At 42.0% G+C, this 13,179-nt stretch overlaps 1 protein-coding gene across 2 annotated transcripts in view; it reads right to left on the minus strand.

Moving 5' to 3' along the window:
• SMAP2 (small ArfGAP2) overlaps window positions 1-13,179 on the minus strand; it is a 46,745-nt gene that overhangs the window by 3,285 nt on the left and 30,281 nt on the right. For both annotated transcript variants that reach the window (XM_043876619.1, XM_043876621.1), the window contains exons 2-9: window positions 12,166-12,299; window positions 10,811-10,896; window positions 9,716-9,794; window positions 6,203-6,289; window positions 4,950-5,031; window positions 3,842-3,951; window positions 2,914-3,079; window positions 2,204-2,520 (exon numbers count right to left, since the gene is read on the minus strand). In XM_043876619.1, coding sequence (XP_043732554.1) covers window positions 2,204-2,520; window positions 2,914-3,079; window positions 3,842-3,951; window positions 4,950-5,031; window positions 6,203-6,289; window positions 9,716-9,794; window positions 10,811-10,896; window positions 12,166-12,299 — 1,061 coding nt within the window. The remainder of the gene's footprint in view (window positions 1-2,203; window positions 2,521-2,913; window positions 3,080-3,841; window positions 3,952-4,949; window positions 5,032-6,202; window positions 6,290-9,715; window positions 9,795-10,810; window positions 10,897-12,165; window positions 12,300-13,179) is intronic.

The raw sequence follows: 13,179 nt of genomic DNA on the forward strand, positions 1-13,179 counted from the left end.
ACCATTTTGAGTCAGTTCTTCCAGATTCATACACAGTAGTTTCTTTCAACATTATATTCAAGTCTTTTATTTCTAGGAAATGTTCTTATATTAAGTTTTAAATTTTTAATCCTGTTCTATTTTATCTTTCTTCTTTGTGTGAGTGCTAAGTCTCTTCAGTCGTGTCCGACTCTTTGTGACCCTATGGACTGTAGTCCTCCACGCTCCTCTGTCCATGCATGGGATTCTCCAGGCAAGAATACTGGAGTGGGCTGCCATGCCCTCCTCCGGGGGACCTTCCCAGACATAAGAGAACCTGCATTGGCAGGCAGGTTCTTCAGCACTAGTGCCACCTTTGGGGGTCGCCAAACAAACATATTTATGTTAGATCTTCTTTGCTTAAGTTCTTTCTTTCTGATTCTTTTTAGTGCTCTCTATATTTAGTTTCTTTTCTCTGAGCTACTTCATGCCTTTCCTCTATGCCAAATATATTTTCAGTTGAATCTATTCTCCTCTGACTAACTTGTAATTCAGTCTATTTTTAAGATAATTGTGTCGTTTCTCAATTTGCTTCTTGAGTTCAGTAAACTTTCATTTCACAGCTTCCAGTTATTGGTCCATTTTGGTTCTAAGCTTTTCACTTTTTGATTCAAGCTGTTTTGTCTTACCTGCAAGTGTTTGTTACTGCTGCTGCTGAGGACACTTAATTCAGGATTGTGTAACAGTTTTCTTCTACTTCGTGACTGGTTTTGGAGAAAGAATTTTCATTTCTCAAAATGTTAGACTTTGTTTTCTATTGTCTTCTCATAATAGTTTTGCATAAATGTCACTTGCTACTTTCTGTTTATTTTGTGTGTGTATGCATGTTCAGTCGTGTCTGGCTCTTTGTGACCCCATGAACTGCAGCCCCTCGGGCTTCCCTGTCCATGGAATTTTCCAGGCAAGAATACTGGAGTAGGTTGCCATTTCCTCCTCCAGGGAATCTTCTCCACCCAGGGATAAACCCCTCATCTCTTGCATCTCCTACATTGGCAGGCAGATTCTTTGTAGAACCTTATTTTTCTGAATCAGCACAGGTGAAAAGGATCTGGGGAGACTTACTACATTTCTTAGTTCAAGAGCACCCTCTTCCGTTAGTAAAGTGAAATGACTGTTTGGTGGGGAAGAGGATGGTAGATCTGATTTTGTGATTCTCACTTCTTACTTCTTCACCACAAGGTCTCCAAAGAGCACCCCCTCATTCTAAGTCATCCTCATCTCTCCTAGAAACAATGCTTTGCCAAAGCTACCCCCTATAGTCCTATCTATTTCAAGTCCTTTGTTTTTGATTCTCCAAGTAACAGAGTTATACTCCACCAGGTCTCAGAACACTTCTCAGCACGTCTCTAATCAGGGCAGGGCTTTCTCTTTCTTGGGGGTGTTTTATCCATGCTCTGTCACCTCTAGCCCCCTGCTCCTTCTCCTCTTTTCACACGGTCTCTCTGTTGTGCTGGCTCTGCTTGATTTCGGTGTTTTTAAACGTTTATTTATTTTTGGCTGTGCTGGGTCTTTGGTGCTATGAGGGCTTTTCTCTAGCTGCGAGCAGTGCTACCCTCTAGTTGCAGCGTGCAGGCTTCCCACCGCTGTGGCTTCTCTTGTAGCAGAGCACAGACTCCAGAGCGCACAGGCCTCAGTACTTGCGGCACTGGGGCTCAGTAGTTGCACTTCCTGGACGTTACAGCTCATGCTCAATAGTTGTGGCACATGGCCTCAGTTGCTCCTCGGGATGTGGGATCTTCCTGGACCAGGGATTGAACCCGTGTCTCTTGCCTTGGCAGGCAAATTCTTTACCACTGAGCCACCAGGGAAGCCCTGAATTTCGGTGTCTATAATCATGTAATTTGAGGTTTGTAGTATTCTATTAGATGCGACAGTCATTGCTTACGGGTGCTTTTATTGCCACCTCTTCTTTATCTGTACAGGTTGTTTTGTTTTGATGACTGTGTGGAGAGTTCTAGAATTAGGTAATTACCCTTATTCTTCAGGAACCCAAAATGCCTCAGAAAGTCTGAGGTTAGATAGACCTTCTGTTAAAATAAATAAATAAATGAAGCAAACCCAAGAATGTCTCTGGCGATATCTCATTTACACTATAAGGATTCAAAGGATAAGGGGGCAGACACTAAGTGAGACGGCCTTGAGGGAGGCTCAGAACTCTTGTCCTGAGTGAAACGGAGCAGCTTACCTGAGTTAGGTTCCACTGCAGCTGCTGAGCTGGCTGAACCCCATACATAGTCTGGGGCATAGCTGCCATGCCTGCCATGTAGCTGGCCTGCTGGGTGGTCATCATTCCGTTTGGCACACCCATCATGGAGGCCTGCATGCCCCCCATATAGCCTGCAGGCATGGCCATTGGGGCAACCATCCCAGAAGCTCCCGGCTGAGCTACCATGCCTACTGGTGGGGGCATCATGCTCCCCATTAGGCTGCTGGGAGGTGTAACCCCAGGGAAGCTGGGGTAGGCAGTGGGATACGCCATCTGAGCAGGAGCCATGAACATTGCTGCCAAGAGAACAGACACACAGATCTGTGAAAGGGGAACGCACACGAGGTCAGTCCAAACGCTCCTTCCAGCTACTCCTTCCAGCTAGAATTCCTCAGACAGATTCTCTACAAGACTTGCTCTGGCTTCCAGTGGGCTGCAGACCCAGGCACTTCCCCTTTAGGGGTCCAGATCCAGACCCCGAGTCAGGCTTCAGAGAGGCCAGACCCCACAGAAGCACAGCTCTGAGTTACATTAATATCCATCTCCTGATACTCAGTGGCTTCACAAGAAAAGTCATGTTCAGGCTTGTTTGGAGTATGATGTCAGGGCCCCTGGCACAAGAAATAATTCCTGCATGGAAGCCCTCCCGTTTCTACCTGGCACACTGCCGTGACCCCTATGAACTCTACCTTGGGTGGGCATCTGAGGCGTCTGGGATCCATACAGTGACAGGATGGAGTCTTTAGACAGCTGCTTCTTGCTTGTTTCTTCTGATTTGCTCCCTGGCTCTGGAAACAGGTTCAGGTTTTCCGGAACTGAGCCAGCACTCCCTGGGGCTGGCATGGAACCTACAACCTTAGGACAAAGGGCAGGGAGGAATTGGAATGGTCCCCCTGGGGTTCTCTGTAAGGACATCCCTTGTCTCTCTGCTGCTTCTAACATTTGCCATGAGAAAACATGGCTCGAGTTAGTAGCTTCCTGACTCTTTTACCATACAAACATCTGGAAATACCTGATAGTTAAGCTCTGGTACAATTCTTTGCTCCTTAGCAAAACAATGTGATTTGGTGAAAAACTAACAAATTAAAATTACCTACAAATGATGCAGTCAGAGGGAACTAAGATCCCAGTACCACTGTTTACTGGTTGTGTAACGAGAGGCTAGTCATGTAACTTTTCTGAACTCTTTCCTCATCCAGAAGACCCATTTTGCAGGATTGTGGTGAATATTTTAAATCATAAGTGAAATACACAAAATCACCTAGCACTGCGCCTAGTGTACACAGCTGGTATTCCACAAATGGGAGTCACTGACGGTTTCAAGACTTTCCTATTTACAAACTCTCTGGAAATAACTCAGGCTGAGGAGCTGACTTATAGGATTAGCCTTTACAACGTGACACATCTTCAACAGAAGTTCACATAAAGGGCCCACTCTTTTTGGGCAAGAGACAAAATGGAATGAGTAGGCTGTAACAGAGATGACAGGGTTAAGGAAGAATCAAGAAAACCAAAGTCAAACTCCACCAAGAATGCATGACTTGATTCCAGGATTAAAGTTATCAAAAGCACCCTTTACAGAATGCTCTTTCCTCCTGAGGCACCCACAAGACTCACCTTTCTGGAAACCGAAGAAGAGGGAGATGAAACAGAGGCCAAAAGATCTAAATCCTTCTCTAAGGTATTACTGGTCTTACCATTTGCAGTGGAGCAGGATACAGGAGCATCTGGAAAAAGAGACCAAAGTTAAAATGCAGCCCTGCTTATTAAGCCCATTCCTTTCTTCTCTTCCAGACACAAAGTAGAGAAGGCCCACATGCTCCAATCACAGACCCTGAAATCTAGGCTCTGGAACCATACAGCTTGGAGGAGGCATCTTACAAGATTCCCGAGAACACACTGGAAAAGCCTGTAGCTCAGGCAGAGGACAGGAGGAACTTGGGCTTGAAGGCTACATTAGCACCACTGCAAAGAAGCTGGCTGGCTCCCTTCTGGCTATTTGAGGGGCAAAGCTGTGTAGGATTTATTCTCAGAGAGAAATGAAAAGTACAGACATTAGAAGCTGAAGTAGCCAGTAATCAGCGGGAATGGACTGAAACAAAGTACAGACATCAGTACTATGAAAGGTAAGATAGGCTCTATTTCTGAAAGGGGCAGAGCCACTAGCTCAGGGTTTCAAAAGTTTGGAGGAAAATGACCACAAGGTAAGGGGCCATCTCAGAAACAGGATGCACCTGGAAAACAAGGGTTGTGGGCAGGGCTCACAGGTGCCGGTCTAGTGAAACTTGCAAACACTTACTGAATGCTCAGTGTGTGGGGGCAAGGAGCTAAGAGCTTTAGAGGCATTATCTCATTTACTCCTTCCAACAACATCTCTGATGTAGACTCATCATCCTCACTACAGGAGGAAAGTAATGTTGAGAGGCTGAGCAAGCTACCCAAGATCACAAAGACAGTAAGTGGCAGAGTTGGGACTCTGGCTTCAAAGGCCATGCTTAACCAGTACTGGACTTAACCACTCCTCTATTACTGTACTGTCTCCCTAGAGAATGTCAGCACTTCTTAGAACAACTGCTTAGGTGTAAAACAACAGGAAGAATAGGCGGGAACAACCTTAGTGATGAAGCCACCAACTGAAGAACCCCATCTCTAACTACCTCCCCAGGATCACAGAGGATTCATCAACATTGGTGAGATTACAGGCGTGGAAAAGTCTAGCTCTTACCAAGGCCCAAGAGATCCACCACAGGAGCTTTGGATTTCGGGGAGGTTTTCCGAGGTAGCTGTGGATCTTCTTTTTTCTGTGGCTAGGGTTAAAATATGTTACAGAAAGAAATAAGCAGGTGTTTTTTAAGCCTCTATTCCCCTCTCCAACCGTAAAGCCACAGGGATTCTTGTGGCATGGATGCTGTTATTCAAAGAGAGTTACCAAAGAAACAGAACTCAGGAAGTGTTGTGTGAAAAAAACCAAATCAGAAGGCATAGTGCAGAAATCAAACCTAAAGTGAAAAACAAAACTGTCATCTGCACTTGGCTGGCTTTCTAAAGAGACAGATCTTTCCAAAACCAAGACAACCACAGACCAGGGTATCCAACAGAAGCAGCAGATTTTGGTCCCAGGAGAAGCAAAGAATAAAGGCAGGTGTCTGATGGTACAAAAGGTAATGGTCAACACTTCTCCCAGTGATTAGAAAGCCTTTAATACCAAAAGGGAACTCATTTTATAGGTTACCTAATTCACTCTGCCAATATCACTACGGACTGTGTTCTGCAGACAATACGATTCAGAATGATGCTAAAAGGCTCTCGAAGGAAAACAGTAAAACGTCTTCTTTCCCAAGATTCCAAACTCCTTTGTTAAGAGTTGTGACCCAGGGATTGAACCCTTGTCGCTTACATCTCCTACACTGGCAGGCAGGTTCTTTACCACTAGCCCCACCCAGGAAGCTCCATCTTAGGTATCTACTACCACAGCCATAAGGTGTCCAGTGGGAAAAGAAAGGTGCCTACTTCATTATGACAGAGCGAGAATACAAGAAGGGATGGTTTAAAATGAATTAGTATGGCCTGGCTTCTGGACTGTTCTTAACAGCAACAGGAAAATGAGGTACAGAAGGCCTAAGGAGAGAAGGACTACTGTGGCATCTGCTCAGAAGGTGTCACAGAGCCTTGGCATTCTGCCATGAAACGTGCCTCTTGCTCAGAGGGGACAAGTGCCGTTCCCAAGCTCCCATCTGGACTTCAAAGGCAGTGTGACAGAGCAGGTCAGGCAGCAACAAGGCGATGGGAAGGCAGCAGAAATGGCAGTGGGTGATCTAATCTGAATGTGGCCCTCTTTTAGGCCCAGGTGCAATGGTGCAATGTGCTTGCTCTCAACTAGCCCTCCCCCTCCCCACCCCTCCCCTCCCATCTCCTCCCCTCCACACATGTCAACACACCCTAACCCATCCACACAGCACACATACTTCCCCCACTTACCATTTTCACTTTCTCAAAAACAACAGGTTCCATTTTTTTCTCTGGAGCTGGTTCGCTCCCTCTTTTCCACTTGTTATCTTTTTCTTTCTATGATGATTTAAAAAAACAAGACAAAGAACAGGCCCCACGGTGACTAACAGTTCAACAAATTATAATCCTAAATGTCTCAAAAGGACACACAAATCCCTACTGAATCTGATGCAGCAGTCTGACGGACTGTGGGAGGGTCTTCTGTGGGATATGAGCACTGGCCTCTTCCACTCTGGCCTCAAGGCTGTAGAGAGGCCTTCAAATTTCTTAAGTACCTCCCTCCTTGTTCTGTCTAATCCATGTATGACTGTTAGTGTGAAGACCAGGTTATCTATAGAGGTTAAAACATTTCACCGGTTTGCTGTCCCTTTTGGACCCAAGTTTAACTTGCTTATCTTGGTACAGTAGTGAAAAACGTTCATCTTACTTGACATATAGGCTTCAACCAAAGGTTCTCTCCCTTACAAATATGAGCCAAGTGTGAAGTGTTTCCGTATATATAAAATGTGAGTAATAAGAGCTGTGAACTAACCCCACAGGGCTATCACCTGGATCAAAAGAACAACAGAACATAAATGTAATTTGTTATATATTAAAGGATATTGTATAAATACAATGATTAAAGTTTGAAGTCCCCCATCTGCCTCTTCTAGCCAGAGGGTTTTGTTGTTTAGTCACTCAGTCGTGTCTGACTCTGTGACCCCATGGACTGTAGCACGCCAGGTACCCTGTCCTTCACTATCTCCCACAGTTTGCTCAAACTCATGCCCATTGAGTCAATGATGCCATCCAACCATCTCATCCTCTGTCACCCCCTTCTCCTGCCCTCACTAATCTTGTTTGTAAAATGCTGCACAACTGGAGCTGAAGCTCCAGTACTTTGGCCACCTGACACGAACACCTGACTCACTGGAAAAGACCCTGATGCTGGGAAAAACTGAAGGCAAAAGGAGAAGTGGGTGGCAGAGGATGAGATGGTTGGATGGCATCACCAATTCAAAGGACATGAACCTGGGTGAACTCCGGGAGATGGTGAAGGACAGGGAGGCCTGGCATGCTGCAGTCCATGGGATCACAAAGAGTTGGACACCACTTAGCAACTGAACAACAAACACATGAAAAATGGTCAGCCCTGATAATGATCAAAAAATGAAATTTAAAATGTACCTTTGGGCAGAATTCCCTGGCAGTCCAGTGGTTAGGACTCTGAACTTTTAATGCTGAGAGTCCAGGTTTGATCTCTGGTTGGAGAAATAGGATTTCAAGCCACGAGGCATGGCCAAAAAAAAAAAAACCATTTTGGGGAGGAGAAAAAAAATCTTAATAGTACTATCTAATATTGGTAGGGATGGAGTAAAACTACTCTACTCATCCAATGCTGAGAAGACAGTATAAAACAGTACAACTTCTAAAAAATATACTGGCAAAAGTACAAAGAGACAAATATTGAAACCCTTTGACCAAGATTGTATCTTGTAATGTACCTTAAGAAAAATAATCCAAAACATGGAAAAAGTTACATATGCCAAGAAGTTCATTCCAGAATAACATATCTGAAGAAAAACTTAACCTTTATGCCACAGAGGGGAATAGTACAATAAACTGTGATCTAGCTACTCACTGAACAAGAGGCAATGATTACAAGTTGTGAAAAGTAACAAGTAAACAGGTGACAGGTAAAAACATGATGTGCTAAGTTAAAGGAAAACAGGAGACATTCTATCCAACTATGTTACAATTATGCCTCCCAAAAGTAACTACACAGGGGAAAATGGGGGAAACACACTGATGACAGTCATTATGAAGTTAAGAGTAGGCACAGATTTTCTACTTTAACGTTCATATTATCTGTAAAGTGATATTATAATCATGAAGAACACATGCAGCTATGCTTGTTGCATACATAGTGTATCACTTTAATACAGAACACTTTATTTCTCAAAATTAAAAACATCTTATCTGTCCATTTAAAAAGAATACTCTTCAACAAAGCCAGTTTCTTTTAGATTTGATATTAAATGCCTTCACTTAGCAAATATTAATTCTTGGCATATAAATCTTCACGAAGACATTTTTTAAAAGTCTAAATACATCAAATAAAAAGCTTTGAAATAGCTCTTTGGCACACAGGAGACATTTCCTTTCTAAGTGAAAACATTTAGTGAGTAAAACAGGCTGCTTTCATGGGTATCCTACAACAGCAACATAACTGTGAATGAATACCATCTATCTCATACAGCAACTCTTTCCTCTTCTCCTGCCTTCTGAATTACCTCAGATACCTTTTTTTTTTTTTACCTTGTCTGATTTCATATGTTCTGGTACAAAAAACAGAGCTAAGCAGACAGACTACAGTTTCCTACAAAGGAAAGAAAATGTCTGCTTCTTTTAGTTTCAAACTCTTCTTGATGGTGCCATCAAGAATGCACACTGGGTTAAGTCTTTCTTGGAAGAGATACGACACATCCCTTTTCTGGATGACTATGATGTAAGAGTCCTTCATACAAAGCTGAGAAGGAATTATCATTACCTAACTACATGTATTACCCTGCACTTACTTGCCCACATTGAAATCAGCTACTGGTTAGTGCCCCTTTTCACACAAGATCAAAAGATCAGTCTTGAGCTAATTCCAATTAGTTTGACTTTATCTGGAAGGGCTTAGAGCCCTGTGTAAATGTAATGATTTCACTGGCTAGTACATCTTCCATTAAAATAAATAACAGACAGAGGACAGATGATAGGTATATAGGTCTTTTGCTAGAACTGGAGAATCCCATATTCTCCATACTTCCTTAGCTAGAGAAACAGTCGATTATTTCAAAGCAAATTTATTACAGTCTTGTCAAAGGCTTTTTGAAGGTTTAAGTTAGTCATATTTATTGGTTCCCCTCTAGCTGTCATTAGGCATATTTTCTTCTTCCAGAAACCATGTTATATTTCCTCCTGTACACTGTATTTCAGATTCTAACCACATGTCTAGGATGAAGAGTGTATTTGGCAACTGGGAGTCTCCTAAAACTCCTCTCAAGAACAAGCATTCCATTGGCGGTCAGTCCACTGACACAATGGAAATAAATATATGCTGGTCAAATTTGAGGAAACTCTGGTGATATAATTACACAAATTTTGATGACTTCATTTACAGAAAAAAAATGCACACACACGTATATATGCACACAGATACTATTCTATTTGATCTGGTATGCCCAACATATCCATATAAAGAAATAATTTGGAACTGGGAATCACTGACATCTAAATTCAGATCACGGTAAAGAATTCACTGATGGTTGGTCCATCCCTGAGGCAAAAGTTTGCTCCATGATATCTCATGGTCTTGATTCAACAGCTGGCTTTATTCTACAATTTTTGTTTTTATGGTCTAAGAGTATTTTGGTAGCTGTTCTTCAAATTCTCCCCAGACCTAATTAATAAGCAAATTATTTATTATGAACAAAACTTGAAGGATTTACAACCAACCCTAAAGGCATTGATGTCCAGACTTCGGTCCATGTATTTCTTCTTCTCATATTTATCTCGAATAAATCCCTCGACCGCACTGCAAGAAGCTTATTAAGGATAAAGCAAACAAATCTTTCTCACAGAATGACTATAAAAGGTCAATTGGTATCCCATGAGCATTGTTCTCCTATCTTCCTTCTGCCTGGTTTCCCCATGTGGCTCCTGTCTCTTCTGGCCTATCCCTAACCAAAACCTTGAAATGCCTCCTTCATGGCTACTGCAGGGAATCACCATTTCCTACGATCTTCCTTCAGAGTAATGAGAGCAGAAATGGGGTCACTCTTCATTTTGACATCAGTGGAGCCTGTGGCTGTTCTACTGAGAGAATATAGGTAAAGCAGTCAGTTATCTATTTTAAAGTCCTTAAGTCAACAGGACTGAAACAGACATCTGAGTGCCCCTTAAAAAAAATATATGGGACTCCCGTGCCCCACTGCCAGATTCTGATCTGGGGTCCTCTGCAGGGCTCCAAATCTACATTTAGTACGTTCCCCCTGTAGTCACCCAAATCAAACTCTAACAAGATGGTCTACAAGCCATATTTTGAGAAGCACTGACTTCACGGAGTTCGGTTTTATGAGCTGGGTGCTATCTCCATTTGAGGGGTTGGGGGAAGAAAGTTATGGACTAACTGGTCAGTAAGTTAATTCTTTCAGGTAGGGCATAAAAGGGCATTAAAAATTAGTGGCAGTTTTGCTGAATCCACATAGCACAATAAACCATTCTTTTTATCAAACAATAGTTTCAGAGCTCCAAAGACTATTGGAGATGTCACTCTATGGAAGAATTCACAGTGAACCACAGCAGTCTTAATTTCTGGCTGCGTCGCCCCTGTGTGACACCACCATTCTGACATTAGAGAGTACACGTGGGCTTTCTATACGTCTTGGCTGCAGGAGAGAGGAAAAGCCAGACTTCAACTCATCCACATATAAAGATGGCCCAGTCAGATCATGGGTCCTGAGTCTTCTGTAACTCTCCCAAGACACTACCACCACCACCACCACTACCAATAAAACCATTCAGCCTTCAAAGTTGTTCCAAAAAAGATACTGGTCTATTTGAGGTCGCCGAAAGGTCTCAGGCAGGTAGGCTTCATAAAGTCGGTTTGCCTTTCCATTCCCCATCTCTTGCATGCACTGCAATCAAAGAGATGTGGAAACAAGGAATGTCACATTAGGGAAGAACTGAAAAACTTCTCATCCAACTGCATCATTTTACAATTGAAGAACCAACCGAGGGAGTGGCAGAATCGAGATATAAACTTGTGTATTCTGATTTCCAATCCATGATTCTCTCTGCTCTGCTCCCAACCATTTCCTTCCACAGCTGTCTTTCCTGCCACTCTGTCTGCTTTTATTGAAAGATGTGTCTAACAAGATATATTTGATTCAATAGTAATTTAAGATCCCATTTGAAAGTCCAAGACAGAGCTGCCAATCCAAATGCCTACTTGGCAGTCAATAATCAGTGCCTAATCAGGCAGGCAGTAATTAGGAACAACTACAATTCTGAGTTTATAGTAGTAATTAACCTATCCACTGTATTACCAACAAATATGTTTCTCATTAGGCTTTTGAAAGACTCCTTAACATTTGTGAGAGATAAATTCCAAGATTTTTAAACATCTTCAAATTCTCAACTATCTCCATGGCATGTAATTTCCTCCATAAGATACAGTCAAGTATAACTGAAAAATATAACTAATCTTTTAGTCCTTCAGTGAATCTATAAAGATAACCTAAAGTAACTTCTAAAGCCATTTTCTGTCAAGAATAACCTCTTATTTACAACATCAACTTTAGCAACTGGTTTTCTTTGGAGCCAGGAGATTTCCCCCAAACAACAACAACAACTAAAAAAAAAAATATATATATATATATATATATCTGTAAATTACTTTAAGAAGTTTCAATGTAGAAAGAGAACAAAAAACAGGGAAGCCACATCAAGTTGCAGCTCTCCAGCCAGGCTGGATTCACTAACTTAAGTGTCTCACACTCAGCCCACCAACCTAACGGCAAGCAGTATTCATATATGCATTTCTGCAATAAAAAACATTAAAGTATAGGTTTGGACTTTTTTTTTAAGTGAGTATCTAAAATTACAAACATTAGATCTGAAAATGCCAAGGGCCTTAGAAAATAATACAAAGATCCTCCTTCATGTCTTCATGGATCCATGGGGTCCTAGTCCATAGAGCATTTGTGTTTTGAAGGAGGTAAAATATAAGTGGAATAACTTGTGTCTTAAATATAAAGATAAAAATTTTTTAACATGGCGTTAGTGTTGAATACTTAAACTTCCCTCCATCTTCACCTTTGTGCCCAGTTTGACTGAAATTCATCTGGAACTACTTTCGCATGAAGTATGGGAGCGGTTGACTCACTCCTGGGTTGTGTAAGTACCTGGATCTGTTCTTGAGTCCACTGGTCGAGGTTAACCGATTTTACCCTGGATATGTGCACCCCGAGATTCCTGTGGATTCCAGCACATCGAATGCAGATGAACACACCAATGTTCCAGGAGGCCCATCGTGGCCCTGTGGAGGTCAGGAGTAGGGAAATAAAGTAAAAATTAAAACAACATTCAAGACCCAAACCAGAATTATTTAGGTTATCAGATAACATTTCAGTTAGAATATAAGTGAGAGAATTGTTACCACGATCACCTTTTAGATTTTTTAAAATTTTGTTTTTATTTTTTTGGCTGCGCTGTGAGGCTTGCAGGATTTTAGTTCCCTGAACAGGGATTGAACCCCAGGCCTAGCAGGGAAAACTCTGAGTCCTAACCACTGGACTGCCAGGGAATTCCTACAATCACCTTTTTTTGGTCATTGTTTTGCTTATTTTTCCAATAAACAAAATGAGCCTTTTTAAAAAAGGTTTAAAGTTTTTAAGTGTATAATATGAAAAAAAAAAAAAATAAGTGTATAATATGGTGGTCTTTAGTATATTCACACAGTTATGTACCATCACCACTATCTAATTCCAAAATGTCTTCATCATCCCCAAGAAGAAATCTCAAGCCCAGTAGTAGGCACTCCCTATTTCCTCCAAACTTCCCCCCACCCCAGCCCCTGGCAACCACAAATCTACTTTTTCTTTCTATAGACTTGCCAATTCTGGACATTTCATAGAAATAGAATTATATAACATGTGGGCATTTGTGGATGGAACAATAGCTTTTTTTAGAGTCTCATAAAGGTTGAACTGCAAATATTATAATATTGTTACTTATGTTTTTAAAAATCCCAGGAGAACAGTGGCAGGTCATGTCACATTCTATTTAATATGTTTCATGAACAGCCCTCCCTCAAGAAACTTTTCAAGGGTGGTGAGACCTGGATTCAGTTTTCCTACTAGGAAAAAAGATACAGCCATGCCCTGCCAGCTCAAGGCTAAGCCTGAAATTTAAAACTG

This window comes from Cervus elaphus, chromosome 20 (genome assembly GCF_910594005.1).
Source record: "Cervus elaphus chromosome 20, mCerEla1.1, whole genome shotgun sequence".
Classification (NCBI taxonomy): Eukaryota; Metazoa; Chordata; class Mammalia; order Artiodactyla; family Cervidae; genus Cervus; species Cervus elaphus.